The 27,840-nt window shown below is 35.8% G+C and overlaps 1 protein-coding gene across 2 annotated transcripts; it reads left to right on the top strand.

The window, feature by feature from the left end:
• On the top strand, positions 1-26,558 carry LOC121312857 (little elongation complex subunit 1-like). Of its 2 annotated transcripts, none has more exons than XM_041244707.1 (19): positions 1-226; positions 7,692-7,750; positions 10,058-10,092; positions 10,557-10,575; positions 11,119-11,242; positions 11,623-11,699; positions 11,789-11,826; positions 12,325-12,407; positions 12,699-12,738; positions 13,187-13,243; positions 15,365-15,454; positions 16,023-16,741; positions 17,084-20,653; positions 21,325-21,490; positions 22,014-22,174; positions 22,483-22,673; positions 23,969-24,075; positions 24,164-24,262; positions 24,965-26,558. In XM_041244707.1, the coding sequence occupies exons 1-19, from the start codon at positions 137-139 to the stop codon at positions 25,141-25,143; spliced, it is 5,904 nt and encodes a 1,967-aa protein (XP_041100641.1). In that variant the 5' UTR covers positions 1-136; the 3' UTR covers positions 25,144-26,558. The 2 variants fall into 2 exon arrangements, with proteins under 2 accessions (XP_041100641.1, XP_041100640.1); XM_041244706.1 differs by having other exon boundaries at positions 21,322-21,490.
• The last annotated feature ends 1,282 nt before the right edge of the window (positions 26,559-27,840 follow it).

The following is a 27,840-nucleotide window of genomic DNA, read 5'->3' as shown; positions in this document are numbered from 1 at the left end:
TCAATGTGGTGTGCGTTGTGTGTTGCGTTTGTGGGATGATGTTGAATTTTTTTACAGTTTAAGTATTGACAAGTGTTAATTAATATTGTTTCATTAAATTTTACTTTGTCTGGTTTGTATCTTGTCATCTGTTATCATGATGCCCGGGGAGACTCACTCTCAAACAGCGGGAATCGCTTTGGACGCAACGATAGGAATTTGTCAGAACTGTACTGCATTACAGCAGGTAGGTAAACACACTTTATAAATTAGTACATACATTCACAGCCTTACTTCTCAATATTCCTTCTCAGTTTATGTCAAGTACGGGGTTTAGAACTGAGTACTGGTGTAACTTCATAAAGATGACTTTTTTAAATAAAATGTTCAGACTATATATTTGCCTTTATGTAAAACACTAGGATTTACACTATTTTCTAGTTACCAATCACCTGTATAAGGAATTCACGTCTATTTTATGTCGACGTTTTGCTAGTTTGTTTTTGTGTTGAGACAAAGGCTGGACCGATTTCAAAGCTAGTACGGACAATTTTAGTGGACCTGAGCAAGCTGCATGACTGAATTTTGTTTAGCCTGTCAAACTCAATGTTGTATTGGTGTGCTGTGTCTTTGTACTATTTTTCGCCAGGTTAAGGGTCTTAATAGCAGATGTACACATGTATTAACCGTTGAACACTCATTTTCAGTGTTAGGACTACTTTAGATTTACGTAACTCTGAAATGCCACTGTAATTAACTATTTTAGGGTCTGGATGGAGATTTAACAGTTCAATTAAACAGTCTAGAAGAGAGCCACTCCTATTTTGAGCATTCTGTATATACAAATAATTTAACAACTTTCCGTTCTAATTCTGTTGTTTGTGCATAATTCAGTGTAATAATAAAATCGCTTGCTATGAGTACCAATTTTTCCTTTTCTAAACCTAATGGGCAGGGTCATGGTGGTGATTATTTTCTAGTTCTTGGCCTTACTGTCTTTACTTATAACGCATTTGAGCAATTTAATCAATTTCTGTTCACAATAACAATATTGAGCTGTTCCAAGCACTATGCAGTTAGTAATGGTGTATTTACGTATAATAATGCAATATAACTAGTGTTCAGCATTTCTGGTTTATTCAGAATTTTACTGAAATACAGATTTATTTTTATTTTTTTTTAACTGAACCTCGGTGTTTACTGATTTTTTTTATTTTTTTTTAACAATACTATTCAGTATTTTCTGGAAATACACAATATTTTGATTAAAATGCTGTTTTTTTTTCGGGCGCTCCCGAGTGGTGCATCCAGTAAAGGCCCTCCGCATGGAGTGCAGGATCCACCCTATAGCCTCGAGGCCAAGCTATTCCTCTTGCCGACCGTGGACGGGAGTGCCCGTAACCGTGCAAACAACCCCAACAACCACGAGGACAGTGTGTTCGTCTTCCCCGCTCCCGAGTCAGCGCAGGGGTGGTAGCGGTGAGCTGAGCCTAAAATAATAATTGGACATTTCTAAATTAGGAGAAAATAACAAAAAAAAAGAATTGGCAACGACTACAAAAATAAAAAAGACGCACACCAATTTGCATTGCACCGACTACTATAAATTATTTAAAATCATTGCATGTTATTTTTAACTAATGGACATTGCAGCCTTACATTGCATCCCAGTGTACAGTATGTTTAGATGTCAGAGGATCAAATGATGGTCCTCCTAATTACCACAAACAATATCATAAACATCAATGCATTAAAATCATTTGAGCCGATACTTTATTGTGTTTCAGGGCAGTACTTCACTCTTCAATGTTTATATAAATGAGAATAACAAAACGTAACTTACTTAATTTTTATACAACACAGGTAATGGACATAATCCTTGAGAACCTATTTCATCAATTTCTAATCTATCCTCCTTCCACATTATGCCCCCTGCATGACAGGAACCCACTGTAAACCCGCCTTCTGCCTGTGTCGGGACCCCTGGTGTGATCTATGTGTAAATGCCTTTTATCATTGATTGTACCCTTTTTTCCTGTGTTTTTTCTCTCTTCTCACCTGTATCTCCCCTTCATGACAGGAACCTGCAGTAAACCAGCCTTCTGGCTGTGTCAGGAACTTTGGTGTAATTTATGTGTAAACATCTTATCGTAAAGTACTTCACTGCAAGGCAATAAAGTATATTGCATCAAATTATGTATATGTTTTGTATCTGTTATTTATTTAGCATTGATGATTGTCAAATAGTAAATGCATTGTTTATTTTTAAGGATTGTTTGTGGTAGTTTGGTAATTAGTAGGACCCTCAAATGTTGTTCAAACGTTCCACATTGGTTCTCTGTTCACACACATTATCACCTGATTCTATGCACACACATTATCACCTGATTCTGTTGGCCAATCAGTCTGATTATTGTATTATTAGTACTGGGCGTAGTAACTAGCTTGCTCAAAAACTAAATTGAAATACTTGCACCAAAATATAATATTTTGATTGGACAAGGAATGAGGAGAACATGTAAATCAGTTTATAAATATTGAAAAGAAAACAAATGTTTCGAAGTATACAAAAAGCCAAATGCAGAAATTGCCCATATGAGGCAGAGGACGCATAGTGTTGCAAATACTGCTGCATTGAGGTACATGCTCGCGCTGACAGAATAAAAGAACATACTGAAAAATAAGCGACACATTAAACTAAAACAAGAAAGCGAATTGAGAGACAAGCAATCCATTTATGCTGCTTTTACACACGATTTAATAAAAGAGAGTGCAGAATGACTGTGTTAATCAGTTTGTCAGAGAGCTCTGCTTTGCTAGACAGTCTGTTTATTGCTGAGAGGTGTGTATTGGCTACTTGGTGCGACAGTACTGTCCAATCAGCTAAAACACTGCCTAATGCCAACAATCTCGTTGCTTTAGTTGGTAAACTTATGGAACGCAATGATGGAAATGTCCAGTGTGATTTGATGTGTCTCCTGATTGGGGAATAAATCTGGCTTGTTTTGTGCTGATGTCATGTTCATATCTTCTGCAAATACTGTTTCCATCAGCACAGTGATTGCCCAGGCGTTCACAAAGTAGCAGCTAACTTGGGAAAATGTGTTTCATCATACATGCCAGGGACATTAAACTTAATCAGAAACCAGAACTGCTGTGCATCATATTCCATTCAAGTGGACTAACTTCTGAACTTGAAAATCCCAATGAACTGAACAAAATTTAATTGCATTATACTAATCAGACGACCCAGTTAATTAGTTTATCTCTGACCAAGTGGACAAGTTAGACTGATCATGGGAACCAGCTCCAAGACCTAGTACTGTATATAGAAAATATAAAGCAGAATCATAGACAATTTATTCCCCTCCTCTTTTTAAAGAAAATGTATACATTCTTCGTTTTTTTATTGTGTTTTTTAACATCGACTATACGTAATATAATCAGACATTTAAAATGTAGTGCCTATAGAAAGTCTAAACCCCCTTGAACTTTTTTTCACATTTTGTTGTGTCAGTGCCTCAGTTTCATGCATTCAGATGAGGCTTTTTTTTTTTGCTATCTACACACCAAACTCCACACTGTTAAGGGGAAAATAGTTTTTTATTGTGTGTGTGTGTGTGTGTGTGTGTGTGTGTGTGTGTATATTGTATATATATATATATATATATATATATATATATATATATATATATATATATATATATACATACACATACACACACACACAGGATGTGTAGATAAATGAAAAAAAAAACTAAAACTATTTAATGCATTTTAATTCCAGGCTATAAGGCAACAAAAGGTGAAAATTTCAAGGGGGTGTAGACTTTCTGTAGGCACTGTAAGTGGAACCCACTGTTCTACACAATGGACATTCTTTAAAATAGTGTACATTTGTAGGACCGATCAGCACACCCCCATGTGCTGTGCATATATGCTAATGATTTAAAGCATGATTGATAAAGGCGGTTTGATTTTGTATGTTTAACATTATCAGTTTATTTGTGGTTATTTTATTATGACAAAAAAAAAATCCAAAATACAATTTAGTAAGCTGCAGAAATTTTCATGGGGGAACTTCAAGAATAAAATATAAAACAAATCAAAGAAAACTTTTAATAAAACTACACATTTGTTCTCTTAATATCTATAGACTCAACAATATGTTACATATTAACTGTATTATAAATGTGAGCAAAAGAAAAACAATATTATTCTGCTCACAGTCTACCAAGACAAACAGAAGGATCAGAAGCAAAAGAAAGTAAAACAAAACAAAAAAAAAAAAACAGTAGTTCTCAAACTTCATTGCACTGCGACCCCCCTTTTAACAACAAAAAATACTACAGGACCCTCTATCTTGTGTTATTGCAGAATAGTTAGTGCTGATAATAAAACATCACTTACAAGGCAGTATTAACCAAACTAATATTTATTTATTGGTTATTCTTAATACACAGTATAATTGACTATTTTTTATAGACAGCAGTAAAAATAAAACATTTTACATTACTTAATGAGAGCGGTGCGCTTGTTTGGATGAACAGAAGACCTTCAATCAATCAGTCGATCTCTATTTTATATAGCGCCTTTCATAGTGGACCACCATCACAAAGTGCTTTACAAGATGCGGTAACATCAAGAAAATCCATAATACTTTAAATACAGAGAAATGCATAATACATGCTATACAGTAGAAAAAAAAGTGTTTAGTACATGATAGTAGCATAATACATGAAATGGTACATTAAATACTGTGGAAAGTGCAAATGGGGCTCTGCTGCTGAGGTAAAGGCAATTGTCATCTTCATTGGTGAGGCAGGCCCTATACCTGTTTTTCAGTGAACAAAGTTAGGTAGATGAAAACGGTATGGGTGTTTTCAGTGCTGCAGATGATAGCTCTGGCTAGTCTAGGAAAAGAAATCCAAAAGTTAGCAAGATTGTTGAGAAAATCTGAGCGTCAATGTCTTGTCACAGAAAGATCCACCAATGCGATTTCTGTTGGAAGTGGCAAATTAGCACATAAAGTAATTTCTGCAATAAAATAATTTCTAATCCACCCCTCTGCTTTTCGATCCTTTCCAGGGTAGTCCAGCAGTCCAGATAAGCTGCGTACCTACCGTTATTACGCATTAAATAATCCTAAATATGCACTCATTTTAAATTTAATGCATAAAAATATGACTAGCAATTTTCTGAACTAGAACAAGACATAGGGCCTATAACTAAACTAATTATAAATGTTAAAAATAAACAGATACTGTTTACTTTGACAATAATGAACAGGTATTGTTTACTTGTTGCATTTACTTCAGAAAATTATTATTATTATTGTTATTATTATTATTATTATTATTGTTATTATCATTTGTAAAATGAATACAGAGAATAACGTAGTATTATATTTTTGTGCTTGACAGCAATTTATACATTTGTTTTACAACATAGTCACACAAAAATAACATTTTACATTTGTACTAGTAAAAACACTTCTGTAGAAAAAAAATATATATATATATGTGAACATTAACTTTTGTAGCCACTTGCTGTCAAACATTGCGTATTATAACTTCGACCTGTACTGTACAGTAGAAAAGAAAAATGTAGCCTTCGCAATGTCAACTACAACAACGTTTCGTTAAATTCTTATTTTAAGCACACACTGCTTAAAAATGCAGCACAACTTAAATTTTTCGACTTCATCAAAAACAAAAAAAGATCTCATACAAATATCTGGGTACTTAACAAAAGACGGCACAGTAATCAATTTCTGCTTCAAAATGCCGCTGAATACACCCACAACCAATGCAGATTAAGCAAGATAAACAAAAATTACAAAAGGTAATTTTGAAGTACATTAAGTAATAATAATAATAATAATAATAGCAGCTTAAACCATCAATATTATTTAGGAATCAACCTATTTATTTTTAAAAAGCATCAGAATAATAGTTTACTCACAGTTCAACTTTGGATTTAATGTAGCATCAAGTCTGTTCTGCTGCACACATCTCGCTTTCCTATTGTCTTCAGATATTTTAAAAAAATCCAAACGCCTCTCTTTTTAGACTTATTTCCTGCAGGATGATTGTACGTTACACAGCACTGGGAAAATTACTGTCTCTGTGGTCTTGCGTCATTAGTAAGCACGCATGACCAATTCTGTGCTGGAAGAAATTCAAGAGTGAATATCGGTGTACATTATCGGCTAAAATAACAGAAACTGTCGAAAGCCGTTTATGTTTTTTTCTTTGAATCAGTGCCATGTCAGTAGGCTACTGATTATCGGTGAATCCCTAGTTGTAAGTCATTCTTTTGCAAGGCACTGTCATCCAAAAAGTCATCCAGTGCAAAAAATATTTCCAAACTGCCACGGTTCACATGAAAATACCACAAGAACAGCTTCTTTATCCAGCTTTTGATTTTGTCAGTGAGAGTAAAAAAGTTTTAAGAACATTTAAGTGATCAAAGGTATCTCCTAGGTAGGCTAGCAAAGCAAGCCATTTAGCATGTACACACTTTTCAGCCAGTGGAGATTCATTGTCAAAAAGAGAAATTATCACTTTCTCTCTTAGCACCAACAAATTATCTGAGCACCTTACCTCGAGACAGCCAGCTAACTTGTGTGGTAAAGTAGCTGTCGATGATCTGCTTCCATCTCATCACATAAAACTCCAAATAGGTTTGCATTTGTTGGACGACTCTTGATGAAGTTGACAATGTGAACAGCATCGAGAACTTTGTTTAGGAACAGGTGGCATTATTTTTGCAACAAGGGCTTGCCTGTGTTCAGTGAGTCCAAACAGCTTGTGGTGTAACAGCCTGCACTCTGGTGTTTTTTCAACAACCTGCTGTTTTTTTCCAGTTACTGCACGAGCACTGTCACTGCAAATACCTACACAGCACAGCCATTCCAAACCAGCATGGAAGACAAAACCATGCAAAACAGCGAAGAGCTATTCCCATAGAACATTGAAGTAATGGAAATTAACAGAAATTCCTCTTCGATTTTTCCATCATTCTCAGATCTAATGTAGGTCAGCATCTGAGCAGCACTTACATGTACACATCAACAGCCACACTGTGTGAATACACCTGGAAAGAGTGTCATTAGACATGGGAATCAAATCAAGTTGACCATTTGCATTTTCCCTCAGCGTAATGGAAACCATTTGCTTGGTGTATAACAGAAAAAAAAGGCATTGGCCTCCTTTGAACCATCCCATTTAAAACCAAACTCCAAATATTTTGGATCAGGTTTTCGTCTTCTTGGTTTATTACTGCTGCTCGGAACCTCACCATCTGCATTTTGCTTGCAGTGCAACTCGACTCCCCATACTGCCATTTCCACCATTTCAGAAAACGGTTCATTTTTAAATCTTTATTGGTGGTAAGTTTCTATTGCAGCGTTTTTTTTTTTAACTCCGTTCAACCTTAGCGTCAATTCGCATGCAACAGTGGGGGAAAAAAAATATAATTGGTAACCAGTTCAGGCAGGTAAGGACTCACTGTGAGTAAAATCAACAATGTACCAATAAAAAAAAAATTAAAAATAGCTTACCTGTTTCTTAAATGAAAATAAGTGGTAGAGTGAACCTGTTAAATTACACAAAAGTGATGTCCGTTTTAAAATTGCACAAGTATTTGTGACCCACAGTTTGAAAAGCACTGCATTATAATATTGACGTTCTATTTTCATGTCATTTCAGAATTTAAACGAATATGTAGCTGCAATACTAGCACTGAAGCAAAAGATAATTGACACAGAGTAAGTATTCTTTTTTTTTTTTCCACTGAAGCAAATAGCTTTAGGTTTGTGAAAGAATTATTATACACAGTGAACAACAATTTCCCTACAAATTTCAGGGATATACAGTCTTACTATACACGGTGGTGGCAGTAGACCTGTGTATAATAAGACTGCCCATGTATAATAAGGTTGATGATAAAACTGCTAACCTCAGTCATTAAAAACACTACCACCAGTACATGAACACAACAAAGCACTCAACACCAAAACAAACAGTAGCCTGTGGATTTAAACTGTAATCTGCAGAGAAGGGGAGAAAATTGTCAAAGAACCGAATATACAAGTACTCTTAGAAAAAACTATTTTAGCAATAAATGACGTCAGCCACATGCCCCCCCGTGGGATGTCAAGCACTGTAGACTGATGGCCCTCAGAAAGCAGAGGACCTTGAGTGGCAAGGAAATTATTGTCAGCCTTCGAAAAAGCCAAGCAAATTTTCTGATTAGGTTTTCATGAATATAATACCTGTACATGTAGTTTCCCTGTGCACCCCCAGTTTAAAGTTAATTGTAAATAATAAAGTTGTTTTATTTATTCTTTTTAAAGTTCTATTTTCAGTGTTGTTTTCAACACTTATTAAATTGTTAAACATAAACATTGCTGGTACAATTTCTGGCGTGTCACCGTGTATAATTATAACAAATAACACCAAAACTGTATATTGTATAAGGCTGTAATTTTCTCAGGTTTCTAGTGACATTATAATAATAATTGTTATTTTTATATAGTGCCTTTCATAGTGGACCACCATCACAAAGTGCTTTTACAAAATACAAGACTAGGGTGTGTGAACTATGCATCAGCTGCAGAGTCACTTACAACAACATCTCACCCGAAGATGGGAGCACAAGGAGATTAAGTGACTTGATCAGGGTCACACAGTGAGTCAGTGGCTGAGCTGGGATTTGAAACGGGGACCTCCTGGTTATAAGCCCGTTTTTTTTAACCACTGGACCCTACAATATAATAATAATATAATAATAATAATAATAATAATAATAATAATAATAATAATATTATTACTGATATTAGTGATATTAATTATTAGTATAGCAATGACTAATCTTCAACACAACAGCTATGCAACCCTGGTTGGCTAACAATATAAACAATCAGTCATCAGTCAGTTCAGTTACCCAGATACACGATAATGTAAGATTAATGCACTTACCCGTCACACGCGATTTCCAACTCTTTCACCAGTTTTCTCATACAAAGCCCATCTTTTCAATGTTACAATGTACTTGTTTATCTATCACAGCCCACGTTTTTTATTGTGCAGTTACACAGCGCTTCCTCCAGTTTCTCCTGACGAAAATGCAGCAAAAACAAAGTGAACGAGACAAGCTACAGTAATGTTAATGTTAATCATTAAACAGTTTTAGACACTGTGATGCATTTTTTAAGAGATCTGTGATCTTTAGTTGCTTTTGTGCATTTTCATTTGCAAGTGAACTGTGACATTAAGGCCTTATCGAGCACTGTATTCTGCAATTTTAAATATTTTCTTTGGATACTGTTTTAATTCTGGAAACTGGTGTTTTGTTTTTTTAAATCTTTTTCTAAATTGCATTGCATTTTACGTTTTAATCAGTTCTGTGCATGGGTAACATTTTGATTTAATTTTGCTGTTGGGTTTTAATGGGGAATTTTATATACTGCTACAATACATGCTGGATTTGAAAGTATGTACCGTATTACAGTCCGTGTGCTCACAGTTGTCTTTTTTTGGCAAGTGATGATTTCATGAATCATGTCATTCTGAATTAAAATACTTCTTCTGTTGAAAATAGTACTGTATCAACAAAACCAACTATGATACATCTAAAAGGAATCATATTTATTTTAAAACCCCTTCCTTTCAGCTATGTATTTTTTGTGTTCCCTGAAAAAACGGACAAAGGTTGGAACGGGCCAGAATGAAATAATAAGATATGTGTCACACTTGTTTAACCATAACTGAAGCAAAAAAAATATAGTATGTCATTTATGTATGATAGACAAGTGTTCTGTTTCATGATCCTTTATAAAAACATATGTGATCAAGTGTACATCCACAGCTACTAGGGTATAGTGGAGGTGTCCTTACGTTCCACAATTTTACATATACCAAGAGCGCTGCTTCAACAGGCTGCCTAAAGGCATTATTTAGCATAAGGTATCAGAATAAAAAAGTACAGTATATGGAGACATCTCCCTGTATGTCAAACTTTTTTTTTTCAACAAACTTTTGTGAATTGTCTTTTTTTTTTTTTTTTTTTACAGTCACCTGTTAACCGAGTACCAGCGGAAGTGTGATGATATCCTTTCTGAAATCTGTTAATATTAGTTTAAGAAATAATATGTAGAGGATATTGAGTGATCGTTCATGTTATATGGTTTTTATTTGCCGCAGGAGGATGTCACAGTAAATCGCAAGCTCTGACAGGCGAGTGGTTTGTAATATTCTGTTTATATCACAAGTATATTTGTTTTTGATAGCCTAAAGTTCATTGTAATTGTAGCTCATGCTGCACAGTGTTGTGCATTTGATGAGTACATATTTATCAGCAAACTCCACCAGTGAGTGCTTAAGAATAAAAAAAAAAATTCCCAACTAAAACCAGTACTGCATAGAGTATTTTCATTTGCATTTTAAATTAAAAACCAGCAGAATTGTTATGTTCCTTCTGTAATATGTTCACATTTATACAATGTGATAATCCTTTTTTTTAACTAGTTGTATTCTAATTATTTGCTAGTTCTTTCCTTAACAAATTATTACAGCTTCAGAAGGTTGAAAGGTAAGACCTGTTGTTTTTATATATATATATATATATATATATATATATATATATATATATATATATATATATATATATATAAACTTTTAGAACAGGTGCAATGATTGCTTTTATTGTACTGATTAACAATTGACAAAGTTATGGGGGGATACTATGAGTGTCACAGGCTAGTAGAGTGTGTGGCCACCGTTGGAAGCAATACAAGCAGTACATCTGTGACGCATGCTTTGCACCAGTTTTCGGATGTTGTCTTGTGGAATCCAGGCCCATTCCTCTTGTGGTGCCTGGATAAGCATCTACCTGTTCAGTGGTCTCCGAGCCCTAGAAGCCACACGTCTCCCAGTTCGTGGCCTGTCGTTGAAAGAGTGTGTCTGGTTATGCCGTCTCACCGGGCCACAGTACACTGCCCTAGTGCAGCCTCCAACATGCCGATTGCACGAAGGCACTATTGGTGTTTTTCTGTTATGGAGTTAAATAATTCAGCCTGCTGCTTATTGCCACTGAAAATGCATAAATAGAACGTATCCTCCTTTTTCTCTCCAGGGAGTCCAGCACACTCCATCATCAACTGGATGAACTTCTCTTAAAATGTACTCCACTTGAGAAACAAAATGAGAAACAAATTGAGGAAATAGAAGCCATGAAATCTGAGCTTGAAGAAAAAAGGGTATATGCATCTATTCAATGGAATTCTGTTCTTGTACAACTTGGGTGACGCCTTTGTTTAGTTTATTATCTTTGTGCCCGCAAAGCCAGCACAGGTACATCTCAGTAGTGAAAGCATTAATAAAAAGAGAGACCCAGGTATTATTGGGCTATTTATAGCTATTATATGACCCTGCTTTGGTCTTTCCTTGTTAAGATGCTGTTTAAAAAAAAGTTCTGTACTGTTTTGAGTTTAAATCAATCAGTCAATCTGTCCTTTGACAGCTGATACTGTGAACAAGATTTAGAATCGATACAAAAATGCATAGCAGAGAGATCCCACCTCTTAGTTTCTAGGGTAATATATTTTTGTCTCTCATGTGTATTTTTGTTCCCACATAGAGCTCCATAAAGGTCTACCAACAGACGTATCTGGAAATTGAAAGCCTAAACCAGCAGAATAATAAAACTGAGGCTGCGTAAGATTCGCTTCATTCAAAGTTTCATTTTTTTATCGTACTTTACTTTGTAAGCTTTTTATAACATCTTGTCTGTTTTCCAAACTTAGGAATAAGAAGCTCGAAGCGCAAGTGAAAAAGCTTGAAGGTCAGTATAATGTTTCTAATAGCTGCGTACATAATCAATTTATTTTACTTTTTTTTTAAATGTATTTATTTATTTTGTGGGTTTGCATACTGTACTATTTTGAGTTTATTTACAAATGGTGGCATTCATTTGTAGATTCTAAAAAGCCTGCCAAGCTTATAAGTAGAGTTAGAGTAAAGAGTAAAGGTTAGTTATGAGTAATGAATTGACTTTTCCCAATAAACTTTCCAAGTTGTATCAACAACCGAGAACTTAATGCATGTAAACCTTATACAGTTTAAAGAGTTGTGAGTTTTTGCTTTGAATTTCACATCCTCAATTGTAACTAATAAGGATATATAACCAGGTTTATTTTGCATGATTACACGCATGCACTGACATACATGAAGACTTTGCTGCTATCACGACCAGTTGTTGTAGTCTTGTTGATTTTTTTACTTTTTTTTTTTTTTTTTAAATATAAATTTTAATTTTCTTCCTTTGTTTGATTTTAACAAGAAACAACAACCAAGCAGAGCCAAGACATCAAAAAGTTGAAAACTGAGAAAAATATATTGGAGAAAGATTTGAAGAGGATACAGGTAAGTTCTTTAGTTGTCAAATCAATAAAATAATGAATGATAATGATTTAGTTTTGAATGAAGGCATCAAGTTGATGGATGCAAAAATGTCTGCAGATGTCTGTAGTAGCTTTAATTTGAATATCTGCAAAAACATAACTTCTTTGATAATATAAAGCTGTTGGAACGCTGAGTAAAGACAAGGTCCCACACCCTCCCTCTTCATAGTTAAGTTAGTGGTGAATTGTAGTTGGGGAAGGTTTTAAAGGACCACAAACACTTCAAGTAACTGAAATATATTTTGTTTTACAGAAACATCTTGAAAAAACTGAGAAACTAAATCAACAGAAAGGTAATTATAACTGTTAACTGCTGCATTTAACCATTCACTAAACTAATCTCCTGATATCTTTAACTAAATTAGTTCATTTTATTTGTCATGTTTGAATTAAGAGTTTACACATTTTCACATTGTTTACTTTCTCATTGTGTGATTTAGTCCCTGTTTTCAACAGTCTCAGTAAATGTAAACTGTACATTTTTAGTTTACTTCAGTGTGTGTGTGTGTGTGTGCGCATATGTATATATATTATATATATTATATATATATATATATATATATATATATATATATATATATATATATTATATGTGTGTGTGTGTGTGTGTATATATACATTAGTCAAAAAAACATGTATTCATGAAACGGTTATAGACTTGTTACAGAAACGGTCTTGAACAGTTTCATGAATGTCAAACTTTATGTATTGAACTGAAATTCAGTCACTTTTCTTTTGCAGTATTAAAACATGCATGGACTCAAAAGAATGCAACAGAGGAAACAAAAATTGATAAAAGTAAGTATATTTTAAAGTTCTTATATAGCACTATTGTGGCTTATCTTTAGGTCTTCGTTTTTTGTGGTGTTTAATTTTATTTTTTTTTTGGGGTGGGGGGGGGTGGGGTTGTTTTTTTATATGCTTTATGAAATTATCATTTTAAGTTACTTTCCAAAATTCTTGGCCTTCTTTTTTTCTGCCACAATATGTATAGTAACTTGACAATACTTGCAAACTTGTACCTTCTTTCCTTTGCTGTCTTGCACTACAAAATCATTCTGGTCACGGGCACATTCTTCTGGGGGTTTTGTGTGTCGAGGCATTTTTGTTACATTTCACCACAATTTATAATTCTGTTTTAAATCCCAGGAGCATGTACTGTGAATTCACCCTGCATCAAACTTTGGGGGACTAGGTAACCCTTTTTAAAAAAATTTAACTAGTCTGAATTATAAATAAAAAACAACTGCAGGGTTTGAAACAAACAAAATTGGACTAGTACCTTTTAAAACTTACTAGTCCTGATATAAACTTATTAGTTTCTAATACAGTAAAATGGGTGTGATTGAAATGTAAATAGGTAAAGTAATGTAACATTGCAGGGACAGTATTGTATACCTGTGTTAAGTGCTCTGTGATGGAAACATGTCCAGTCAGGACATTATTCAGTGCCTTCTGAAAGTGAGGAAGCCAGCATGTCCCTCCAACCCAAGTGGGTATAAGGACTGTTTGATAGCTGCCTTGTCAGATTCCTTCAGATTGGGTCTTTTCAAAGGACTGTTCTGATAGAATGTCTGCTATGAAGGCTGACCTGTTTGCATGCAACTTTAAAAGCAAGTTCTAATCTGTGTGCTGAACAGTGAACTGCAAACAGGAAAGGACGGCTGGTTTTGTATGTCATTCTTTTCACAGCACCACTTTTGGCTTCCAACATGAGGGCAGCACCGTCTGTACCCACAGCCACCAACTTGTTTCTCTGTGATTCTCCATGGTTTTCTGTAAGCAGATTGCAAATTGCTTCTGTGATGTTTTCTGCATTAGCCTTCCACACATTCCGAACTCCAACTAAGTCTGAGGACAACTTCACGTAGCATAGCTCTGCCTCAGTAGTGGAGCTATCTGTAGAACTGTCTGAGATAACCGGCAAATACTTTTTAGTTGCCATTCTGGTTAACTGGGCTTGACGCTGGGTCCTCACACTAGTGTTTGTAAACTCCTGTGCCTGTTTGCATTTGTATAGGTTTTCCACACATTGAATCCTTTTGCCACATATCCATTCAAAATCAGAATTTGGTTGTGCATGTTTTGCAGTGGCGTGAGCTGTTCGAAAAACAATTTGAGCTTTAAAATCACAAAGGTGTTTGTGTTGTGTAGTAATTGTTCCACTTTTGATGTGCATTGTCTTTGCCTTCATCAGTTTCACACAGTTATGATGACTACTTGATTTTTCATGCACTTCAATCAACTCTATCTTAAAAGTAGACGACCCAGTCACAAATGTGCCACTGGACGCAAACCTTGCAGTACATCTTATTTTCTGAAGTCATATACTGCAGCCAGTCAAATTGTGAAAGCCAGGTTACTTGAAAAGTGCACTTCTTTTTTTCTCTGTCCTATTCCTGGTGTTTGCGAATCACCACTTCAGTCTTTTTTTTGTTTTGTTTTGTGGTGGTGGTGGTGGGGGGGGGGGGGGGCAGACCTTGCACTTCAAATATGTTCATCTGAAATCGAATGCCCTATTTGCATTCCATGCAAATGTACAACGTCATTAAGTGGGTTTGGTATTGCAGGGGTGATCAGGAGAGGTTTTGGTTCTGAGTGACTGTTTTGTAAACCTTATGAATGCTTGTTCACCACTGCTACACCTTGTTAGAAAATGTACTTTTACTGCATTTTTTAAAGGTAAGCCTGTGGATGTGAGAGTGTATCATTTTGTGACAACAGTAATGTGATGTGGATATTCCTAGCCAGGTGTTCACATTGTGGTTAGATCATAGTTGTATATTTATTTATTTTCCCCTCATCGCAGGCTTGGACATTCCACACATTAGTCCAGCTTTCTGAATACATGGAATGTCCTAGTATTCAGCTTTGTAATGTACTCATCTTGTTTTTTTTTTTTTCGTTTTTCTTCTGTAGCTAAAATCAAGCTGCTTCTGGAAGAGCTTTGGATGTGTATAGAACCCTCAGCCCAGGTTTCACAGAGGAAGGAAATTCAGCACTTTTCTGGTAAACTAATCCTGCATCTTGTACCTGCAACATAGCAGCAATACTCCTTTCTGTTGTACACTGTTAGGAATCTATGCCATTTTATTTCTATTTATAACTTGTACACAACTGTTGGAAAGCAAGAAACAGGTGTATACAAGACCACTTAAAATCAAGTCTCATTTGCAACATTTGATCTAAAGTACATGATGCTTTCTATTGTTCAAGTAGTAACATTTGAAATAACAAATCAAAATTAGATTAACGAACATATGTACATTTATAAACTTTTAGAAAAATAATATTAATATAGTATGGTTCTAAGGCTCTTTGAATGCAAAATAATGGAGATAGATAGTCATAATGAAATTTTAAACTGGTAGTTCATCTTAACTGAGATTAATCAGGGAACATAAAAAAAAAGATAAATACAAATACATCTTCAGTGGGACAACAGCTATGCAAGAAAACTATGTAAGTAAAGTAGTGATGTTGCAAGATTGATTGTGCATTAAACAGACCATTGGTATTAAACTTCTTTTTTCCTTTTTTTTTTTTTTCTTTTTTTTTTTTACTGATTCCTTTGCAGAGGAGACTGGAATGCATTGCAGAAGAACCAGAGACTCGCAGCATTCCATGCAGACACTTTTTCCTGGTAGCCCATTGAAAAACCATCTCCATTTGAAGAAATCGCCCTTTCTCAGTAGTCCTTTGAAAGACCATCAGCATTGCAATCTAGCATCATTTCCTGGTAGCCCATTGAAAGACCAGCAACATTGCAATCTAGCATCATTTCCTGGTAGCCCATTGAAAGACCAGCAACATTGCAATCTAGCATCATTTCCTGGTAGCCCATTGAAAGACCAGCAACATTGCAATCTAGCATCATTTCCTGGTAGCCCATTGAAAAACCAGCAACGTTGCAAGAATGCACCCTTTCTCAGTAGGCCGTTGAAAGAAATGCAGTTTTACAATCACTTGGCCATTCCCGTAAATGATCTGGCAGCTTCTATTCAGCTACATAATTTAGCAGGACCTGAAGTGCAGCTCAACACAAAACACACAAGAATTAAGCACACACAAATGACTGAAAGCAGTAGCAGAGAGAGAGATCACTTTAATGAAGATCCCATCTTAAATAAGGAAACGGGACAAAGATACTTGCATAATGACTTTTTGCATGTTTCTGGAGATGAACAAAAGGGACAAAGTCCAGCACCTGGGCAAAACCTTGATGAAATACTCGACTGGTTCAAACCTCTGCCACCACTCCTGTCTCCTGTGCATTTTTCATTGCCTCGTAATCAGGTAGGCATGCTGAATTGCATGTATTTATCATGAAGTATAGACTGGAAAATTCATTTTAAACCAAATTTTTTGGTGATATTTAGAAATAGAATACAATAACATGTTATTGATAGATGAGTTAATTTTAAAGTGTTACCAATTGTTTTAGAAAGTACTGTATATTCTGTTGACGTGGCATTCTATTTTAAAATATGATTCATTTGGCTTATTTTAGGTTTTATTTATTGTTCCTTTGCTTTAGATAAGGCTATTGTAGGTGAAATATAAAATGTGCCCTTGCCTTTTAGAATTTGAATATATTGGTAACTACTTTGTGTTTTACAGAAATAATTTATTTTTCAGGATACTTTAATTGGCAATGCAGTATATTTAAGTGAGGAGGAGGAAGAAGAGGAAGTAAAATTCAACAGCAATGAGTTAAATAAACTATGTGAAGGTGACAAACCCAGTAAAAACCCTGAATCCCACAATGAACCAAGCTTGGCTCCGACCGTGGATCTTCCTTTAGTTGGGTTTTCTAACAACACTTCATCCACTGCTCTGTTATTTCACAGACCCTCACCCTGTATACTTACAGAGACAGAATGTGACGACAAGGCAATTTTAGACCAAGAAATGAGGGAAAGCAACCCGTCTTTCCCAGAGGAGTCCACTGATGTTCAGAGTGACAGTTTGCAAATTGGTGAAAATAGTGACTGCTTTAATTCATCGATTGACGCTAAAGAAAATGACACATTGGTAGATCATTTACAAAAAGAAACCTCTCAACACAGCAGTGTGAAGGTTGAGGCCTTGGAAGACTGTGTTTTAAATTCTTTGGCATCTGATGAAGGAAACACAGGTGTTCTAAAATCAGATTCTGAACAACTGAAAAAAATACAATCCCTACAAGAGCCTGAAAGCTCAGGAACAGAATATATGGAGGTAGAGAAAGTAATGCAAAAAGAAACGGAAAAGGATACTGAAGCTATTAAAGAACGTTTAATAAATTCCTCAGCAGATAGTGCAACATTAAGCCACTTTGAGGATATAATAGAAAATAACATAAAAAGCCCTTCTCCAGTGGCTAGTGATGATCAGAATATGCTAGTTGTGGATTCTCCTACAAAAGGTGATTTAAGTCCAGGGGGAAAAGAAGCCCAAGGTTCTTCTGCAAAAGTTTCTTCAACCTTCCTGGAAACTAAAGAATCTGAGATCAGACAACCTCAGCATTCACAAAGCAGTGGCACTACCAATACAGAGACTGTGAATGAAGCTTCTGTTAGGTGTTTTCAGAAACAAGAGATTTCTTGGACAGGTGAGTTGAGTTGCAGTAGAGGATGTACTAAAAATGAAGTGGTGCGCTCAACAGAAACCGAGATCGTAGGCATGACTAAAACTTTTACTGTCTCACAAAAGCCTAACTTAAAGGTAACTGCGTGTGTAAACATTTCTGATGGAGTAGATTTAGCAAAAGAGAATGAACTCTCACATAACAGTTCAGAATTTACTGAAGACGAAGCACTGCTCACAAAGGCAACTGAGGTTGAAACTGTGGCTGTAAATGGTTCTGTCTCACGCAAAGCTAATTTAACAGGAACTACTGACAAACCAAACCATGATGAAGCTGATCCAACAACCGCGATTGAATACACAAACAACAACACAAGATGTGCTGAAGATGAAACAGAGCACTTGGCCAAGTCAGAGATGTTAACCGTGGCAGACACTTGCTCTGGCTTACAAAAAGTCCAGTTAACAGGAACTTGTTACAAACCCAACACTGATAGAACTGATCCAGTAAAAGAGAATACATCATCCATTAACAGCTCAGCATGTAACGAAGATGAGGTGAGATGTGCAAGAGAAGTAGAGATAAAAAGAACTGAAACTTCCTTTAGCTTATTACAAAAATCAAATTTAACCCCAAATGCTTATTCAACAAATCCTAATGGAGCTGACAGAATAATAGCAGAGAAACCCACCAGTTACATCTTAGAGTCAACCTTGTTTACAAAAAGTGATGATCACTTTACCACTGATGTGGAATCTTCCGTTGAAGAGACATCCAGTGACATCATTATGTTGGAAGAAAGACTTTGCCGCAAGGCTTGTCCTATGACGCGAGAAGAATCTGAGGATGATCAAGAGAGTTTTATGCTGCAGAGAAAGGTCAAGAAAACCAAGAACAAGGGTAATGAAAGCTCTGGTTTGGATGAAAAGGGGACCAATTTATGCAACTCCAAAGGGTCTGTGCCAGAGGTCCTCATAGATGTGCAAACACCAGTAGATAATAAGATGAGTATGAATGACAATAAGGCACTTGAAATGACTGAAGAGGAAATTCCAAATATTGATCTGTGTGAAGCATTGAAAGTAAAAATAGACAGCAAAGATCTTACCACAACAGATACTTCCTTAAACAAACATTCAGATAGAAGTACTTCAGAAACTGCAACCATTGAAAATTCTGAATTAGAACAGGATGAAATAGCATATAAGAATAAGCCAGAGGAAAACATGGAAATCTGTAAAAATAATATAGAAGTTAACGGGGCGGAGTGCAATATACAAGTGACTAGTTTAGATTGTGTGTTAACAGTGGAGCCAGATTCCCAGCACAGTGATAATGCATCAGATGAAAGCCTTTTGTGTGAATCATTAGGGATAATATTGAGTGAAGATTCAGAATCAGAAAATATAAGCACAAAAGATTGTAATACAAATAATAGGGTATCCCCCCCAGTTGCACCCACAACTGAGAATAAAGAAGCAGCGACTGTACCTAGTCACAGATGGCAACATCCAGCTACAGTGCAGAATAGTACAAAGGCCAGGCAAAAAGAGAAAGAACCAAGCCAGACTGCCCTTCCTGTCGATACTACTGACACCCCAACCTCATCAAAGCATTCCCCAGACTCAATAAGCAAAGTTAGGACAGAGATGGGACCACCTCTCCGTCCACTACTGCCACCGCTTATAGCCACCCCACCAAGATTTCTAAAAAGCACCTCTCCTTCCATGTCCATGTGCAGTAGGTCATCTTTCCCTTCCCTTATGGAGAATTTGGTCTCTCCACTGCGAGAAATGCCAATAACACTCATGTCACCACTGTCTGATGGACCCAAGAGCAAATCTCCATTACGGGTCACCCCATCCCCATCAGATATAACCAAAAATAGAAAGGTCCAAACTTCCCCATTGCAGTTCTGTGCAGCCACCCCCAGGCACGCTGTCCCCGTTCCTGGTAGACTGCCTCCATCAGCAATTCCTGCAATCAACTCCTCCCCTGGTATGCCCCAAGAAAACTCTGTTAGAATCCTTGACACCATGTACCCAGATCTTTCAGCTCGTGCAAGGACTCTCAATATTCTCAAAGGAAACATTCAGCTGAACAGATGTGCATTTGGAGTTGGGAGCAATATGCCAGGACCAGTCAATCAGATCTCTGGTTTTAAAGCCATCAATTCTTCAACAGCTTTCACCAAAACTGGAAAAGCTTGTGAAGCAGAAAACAGCTGTTTTGGACAACCGACAGAGAGATTAAGGCCTATGGGATTGGTTGATAGAGCCTGGAAAAGACCAGGAGTAAACCTACATTTACCAAAAAGTTCCAAAAAGCTTCGTTTAGATAACGATTCACCAGTAGCAGAAAAGGTGAATTTGCCTGTTGCATCTCTGGAGGATTCCAGAGCTAAATATTTGCATGGGAGTTTAGAACAACCAGTTGATATTAAATCATCAGAAATGCTAAAATCACAAATTAATCCTACTGAAGAGGCCATGTCCAAGGCATTTGAAAAAATTGCAAATTGCTGTTTAGATTTGATGCCTGTTATTCATAGCCATGTCCAAGTTGGAAACATTTCTCAGGTACCAGTACTGAGAGATGAAGAGAAGGAGGTCATCCATGAGTTCTGTGTAGTAAACAAGGTGAGCGATTATCATTGTTCCAAAAAAAAAAAAAAAAAACATTTGAACCACAAACACTGCATAGCATATTGTATTACAAGAATTTTTTTTTTTTCTTTACATTGTAACAAAGCGAAACTTTTTAAAAATGTATTATTATATATTTTTTTGTCATTGTGATGCCTAGACACAGAGTAAGCTGCAGCATCGCAGGTAAAAAGCAAAAAAATCAACCATGCAGCCGAACCCACTACAAGGAGCAAATGAGTAGAAGGGAGGAAACCTTGTATTTGTGTTTCTGCTCTGTTTAGATATGTGTTGGAGAGTTGCGGCAGAATACTTGTTGATCAAAAAACAATAGACTGTACAACAATCACAAAACAGTTTGGTTTTAAATGATTTACAGAAGCAAAATTGCTGTAATTGATACAGAATCACAAAGTGGCATAAACCATAAAACACTCCTGTCCATATTTATTTGTAAAAGGAAAACACGCCGTTAATGTTACTAAAGTCGTAAGACACGGTTTGGCATTTAGTGAAAATGGGTTCTGGTTTCAGTATACCGGAGTTAGACAAATCTGTAACCCCCGACTATAACATTGTCACTAATGGTGTAGGATGAAAATGGCATTCCTGTGGTAAGGATTTGTAATTATTATTTATTTATGTATTTATTTTTCCTACAGCAGCTTGCAGATTGTTTACTGGTTGCCATTCTTGCAAAACTGAAGACTGAAAAAAAGAGTATGAAGAGTTTATACCGTCAGGCCCTCTGTAGAGTTTATGTTGGAATTTGTCGGCAGAACGGAGACTTGGAAAGAGCCCGCCTTTTTTCATACAGTATTCTAAAAGAAGGTAATGTTATAGGTGAATTATTCAAATATCAATGAACTATATAGTGTAAGCTGACCATGTGTTGGTAGGATACCATAGTTTTATTTTATTTACATTTAGAGGATTTGCCGGGTGCAAGCAACTTCAGTGGTTAGATCATTTTAGTAGTATTCAATAGTAGTGCATGCACATTTGCACTACAAATAGCGTAAGCTGACCATGTGTTGGTAGGATACCATAGTTTTATTTACTAAGCTGATAATGGTGAAAAGTCGTAATTTGGTACCATACCTTGAGAATCTTGTATGGGCTATGCATTTTATACAAAATCCATATGGTGACATTGCTTAAGTTTGAAGCTTTAATTTTGTTCATAGAAAAGCATTGCATTTGGTTGTTATAGCAATGTTTGTTTGTAAACATCTAGTCAATACTTTTTACATGATATACACATGTGTGTGAAGGTTTTATGGATATGAGAAATGAATGTTACAGTAGTAACATAACCAACAGTATTTTAAACATTTTTCTTTTTTTAATGCAGATTTTCCAGAGTCTGACAAGCTCACTTTATTTATTGCAAGTACTTGGTACAGTTTGTTCTCCTTGCCAGGGCTAATTAATAAGGCAATGCAGGCTGTTACCAGGCAACGTGCTAAAGGACAAGTTCTGAAGTGTCTCAGTGCCTATCTGGGCTGGGAGAAGGTATTTGATTAGCTTTTATTCTATTTTACAATCTCCAAGCCATAGCTCACAATTCACTTAGCAATATATATGTAATATTGTACACTTTAGTATGTTAAAATGCAATGCATACTTAAAACAATCATAAATGCATGCTGATACAACCCTAGAGAGGAAGCTGATTGTTATCCTACTGCTGTATAAAGATGATTAATAGCTTCATATCACCTGTTATTTGTTCTTATGAGTCAAACTTTATGTTATCTAACATGAGAGTATAATCTTTCCAAACATGTCACTGAACAAACCATGTTTAACTTTTTTTCCAGAACGCTCCCTGTGATGTAGAAAAGTTGATTACTGGTACACTTGTTGCTCTAAAAACGGGCGTCCGTATGAAATTCCAGCCTCACGACAAATGTGGAGAGGACCTGTGCCCTTTTGTGTGGGAGCATATATTTGCAACAGAACTTTTGTGTTCCCAGCTTCAGTGGAAGTGGACACATGACAATTTAATATGGTAAATCTGTCCATTACATGAAACTAACGAATCATTGGTTGCTGGAAGAGGCTAGTATTTCAGATGCAGGCATTACTAGAGGTCAGAATAGTCACTAGGTGGACGTGCTGGTTAAAGATGGTGGGCATTCTACTGTGTACATTCTGTCTTCTGTGTGTATATGTTGGATGCACACGGGTGCATATAGATAAAACGCATATAGATAAATGTGTTTACATGTTCATCTAGTGTGTGTGTATGTATATTAGTGGTGGGCAACTATATGAAAACTATATTGATACCATGCAGGTATTTTAAGATCGATAATATTGAAGTCTTCCAAAACACAGAACCATAATAAAACAATTGCAATATCAAACATATATAGACGTTAACAGATATTTACATATGAAAAACAATAACTTCAACGTAGTGGTGCTTTGCTCCACAATATCCATGGAGAAAAACAAGGGCTGTTTATATTGTTTTACTATTCCATCATCAGCCATGTCAAAACTGAAATATTTGTATACTTCACTGCTCCCAGATTTTCTAGCCAATCCGGAAGTAATTGAATTTGTAGCTGCAACACCTCGAAGTATTAAGTATGATGTCATGCTGCATTTTGCATTATTTTGATAAGGCTACTGTAGGTGAAATCTAAAGTGTGCACATGCCTTTTAGAATTATTTTGATATCTGTTTTTATGTTTTAAAAGTACATTAATAATAGTGTAAGTAATTACACAGATAAAATGCAGTGCTTAATGCAGCATGCAAATAGCGTTTGGTACCTAAATGCCAATCACTGGAATAAGATGGATAAAAAATATTTTAGTGTGTGCTGTTTGCCTATGAGACTGACAGTGATTGGTATGTATAGGGTTTGTTGTATTTTAATATAAAATAAACAAGCGTTGAATTGACAACAGAATTGACAACAGAATCCATCAACAGTCCAAAGCACCTTTGACCATTGTTCCATAGTCCAATTTCTGTGTTCTTGTGCATATTTTAGCCTTTTAGCCATGTTCCCTTTCTTAAGAGATATTCTTAATGCAACACATCCTTTAAGTCCTGATTTCAAGAGTGACCTTCGTACTGTTGATTTGATGGACAACTACACCTGTGCCTTCTGCCAGTTCTGTTGTCAATTCAATGCTTGTCTTCTTTCTATTCCTTAAGGATATTATCTTCAAGTATTGCTCATCCTTGTTAGACAGCTTTTTGGTCTTTGACAAAGTTGGCCTTGCTTTTCTTAGACTACCATGTTTACAGAAGTGTTTCAATTATATTTATTTGTTTATTTTTGTGTAGCAAGGAGCTTTGGCCAATAATGAACAAATGGGTAAAGCAAAGAAAAGGAATAGATCAAGCAGGGTTTACAGCCGATATTACAGTAGCCGCTGTCCTGCGGCTAATAGGTAAGTACAGAAATCCTGCCCACTGAGAATTACTGTTTTAGAACAAATAAATAATTAAATAGAAATTGCATCTTTTTTTTTTTTTTAGGGCGCCTAGGACAGCTAGGACTGAAGAAAAGATATGTTGAATCTGTGAAAAATGTTGCAACAGTCATCAACACGTTTGGCAGACATGCTAATGCAGAAGGTAACGTGAATTATTGTACAGCTCCCAAATCCAAAACTTTAGTATAAAACACTTTCCCATTCCATTCTATTTAAATATACACTTTCTAGGGATTTTATATAACATTCTACAGCTACAGTTTCTAATTAAAAGAATATCTTACCATTTAGTTCAGTTTGTTCTTTTTCTCACTCGGTCCACTAGCCATTGTTCACTCAACAGTCTTTATTTTGCATGCTCAGTTTAACTCTTTAAGTACTGCAGACCTTGTATACATGTCTGGGAAAGATAATTCTTAGTGCTGAAAGTTAGCATATTCACTTTCTATTCATTATTTTACATAAATACCTGTTATTTATGGACAGAGGTTGATATTTATGGAAATGCTTCTGTCATGCTGAGTGTTTATTAACAATCCATCTGTTTGAATCTGAATTGCCGATGCACAGAAAACAAAACCAAAAAAAAACAACACATTATTTTAAATTAGATTTATTAACTAATGGGGAAACTAGTTCTGTAAGAGAGGTTATTTTGCTATGAGGAACATATTCATGGTTGGTAAAGAGTGAACATTGTTGTGTTATATGACCAATTCTGAAAAGCAGTGTGTTATTTTTACCCTTACCTCAAATGATCTCAAACGTGAAGGCTACTTGATGCTTTGTTGTTAGATTCTTAACTTGCAGTGTTCATTTATGTAGATTTCGTCTTATTTTGTAGGTGTTCCCTGGGGTGTACAGTTGGCAACAGTGTACGCTATTTATGATCTGGCACCAAGCAATCCAAAGGAAGCCATGGAATCACTCGCAGCTTGGAGATCGGAAACTACCAGAACCGTCCCCCCTGCAGTTACCAGCTGTATAACACAAATGGGCTCCATGTGCCGTCAAATAAGATGAACATAATCACAAGTTGTTGCAATGGACTAATACTGTGAAGGGTCAAGGCATCGATGAGTCTGACAGGCTTTCAAATTTTGTGTTACACACATTTTATGGACAAGGTGAAAGGCCAAAGGGTTGAGACAGTTGTTATCTTGTTTCTTAGGAATCTTAACAGTGTATGAACTGAGGGCTTAACACGTAGATTATAAAATCATTATCAAATCTTTGTAGAATTTCTGTTGTCAAGGAACAAAGAGAATTGAAAAACTCAGAATTTATTTTTATTTCTTAGGATAAATTCTGTTGACATTTTCTTTTTATATGACTATTTCTCAGAAGCCGTGTTGGAAATTGATACAAGGTGTACGTATTTATTTGCATAGTCATGCATTCCACTTGTGTAATATAACTCTGTACAGAAATGATTGTGCTAAAATCTATCAAATTAACCTTTCAGTAGGACAGTAACTTGTTTGTTTGTTTATGCGATGGTCCCTGCTATATATTGTAAATATAGGCTCTATATATGTTAATGTCTTGGAGACCATTTGAATTGTTTTATACATTATTAAAATGAATATAATTGATCCTTTTGAGTATTCTTTATAGATCCTTACAACATAATTGATGCAATGTATTAAGATGAGGTTTAACTGCAGTGCACATTAATCAGGTTTTAGATATGCATATCCTTCATGTCTGAAACCTAATTAGTGCATCTAAAATGCAACATACTGTTATGTATCACATAATTTTAAATAACTGTAATCCTGTTTTTGCCAGGGTAGCATATTGATTTATATTTGTTTCTAAAACCAAACCTATTGAGCAAATGAATGTCATAAGGTTGATCTTGTACAGAGTTTGCAGTTTTGCGTGAGTACTCACTCATGCCTGCTAAAAAAGTCACCCTTACGAATACGAACAGTAAAGAGATGCATCAAATGGGTCACTTTGCTACCAACCACTGCCCTGAACACTAGTGTTGTACTGTATTGTAGTAATTGTATGTCTATTTTGATGTGTTCTTTTGTTGAAGGAATTTGAAATACTTGTAAATAGTGCTGGGACAAATACCTGAATATTTGAAAGAATATCGCAACAAATTACAAAAAATACCTTGCACTTGTTTCCTGCCTCACCAGAAGTTGTGTGGGCTCTGTGTGATATGAGACGTTAATATATGTTTAAAAAAACACACAGGTTCAACACAACAGACAGCAAAAAGTAAACAAACCAGATTATTTATGCAATTTTAGTGATATCTATGGAAAGTTACCTGGGTCAAAAAACCATTGTGCTGCTTTAGAGCGAGTCAGAATCTTATGGGACAGAGAAAAAAGCATAAATAGAATGCAGTGTCAACTTTATGTACTATTTATTTCGGGAATGAACAAAACAACGTTTAGCTTGAACTGCTATTTGCCATCCTTTGTTTTGTAGTTAATTCACTGGGGTAAAGTAAGGCCTACACAATGTATTCTTTACTCATGGTATATATTTTTACTTTAACGTGTTACATAGTGTAAGTTCTTGCTGTAAAATAAAGGCAAACACGGGCCACGCCCCCTGCCCCTGCTGGTATGCTGCCTCTGCTTGTGCAATATAACTGTTAACCTGATTTGAGTAACTGGTGTAGTAAGTTGAGGAGAGCATTTTATTTTGACTTTCAAGTTAACGCTTATGTTTAGATAAAAGATATGTTTTCAAAAAAATATTACGTAAAGTAATATTGGGGATCTTGTCATTTAACCAGAAAAATACACACACACACACACACACACACACACACACACACAAAAACAGCATTTGAACATCTACTCATGTTTGTTCAGTTTCTTTGGAAGTGTTCTGTAGCATTCCACACAAAAAGATGTGATCAATAGTGTCCGTCTGTATTAAAATGTGATGAGGTGAATTGATTTTATTGTTTCATGAGCGTTCTACAGAAGACCATGCTTAATACCACAATTGTAATGGTTGCTCAAAAAATAGAAAACTCGATCATGGCATACTAGAGATAGTCTCAACATTGTGATTTCTGGGTGGTTATTGAATGTACAGCAACCACAGGATGCACTAGAGGGCAGTAAAGTAATACAGAAAGATAAAGGAATGTAATGTGTAAATGCTGTGTTGAAAAATATTAACATAATAGAAATTCCAAAGGAGCTTTTTTTTTTTTTTAATTGTCATTTTAATAAATCTAGGGATGTAACAACTTGCACATCACATATTTTAACATCAGATGAAAAAACTCAATTAATCACTCAATTATTTTGTTGATCAAAGACCACAGATGTAATTAAAAGACTGAATCGATTTAAAAACATTATATATATATATATATATATATATATATATATATAATGTGTGTGTGTGAGACAGCAGATACCGATTTTCAGCATCAATCAGTTTGCTACTTCCCTGCGTCACTACAATGCTCCGTTACACATACAAGATAAGAAACATAAAATAAATCAGATCGAGGCAGCTGATTTCTAGGTGCCGGATTGGGGCACAGGGATGGTGGTCAGGGCTGTGGTTGAAGTGGTCTTGTTGAATACTTTCTTAACTGTTTTGGGGACGGTAACCTCTTCTGGCTCTAGACATGAGGCTGCAGTGGCTCCTTTCCCTCTAGTTCTGGTGGTGACAGCAGCTCCTCCGCTTCTGGCTCTCGGATGGCAACTGTCTCTGGCATCAGCAACTCTG

The sequence above is a fragment of the Polyodon spathula genome, chromosome 3 (assembly GCF_017654505.1).
Source record: "Polyodon spathula isolate WHYD16114869_AA chromosome 3, ASM1765450v1, whole genome shotgun sequence".
In the NCBI taxonomy this organism is placed as follows: domain Eukaryota; kingdom Metazoa; phylum Chordata; class Actinopteri; order Acipenseriformes; family Polyodontidae; genus Polyodon; species Polyodon spathula.
The sequence above is the reverse complement of the archived record's forward strand: the minus strand, read 5'-3'. Positions and strand labels throughout refer to the sequence as shown.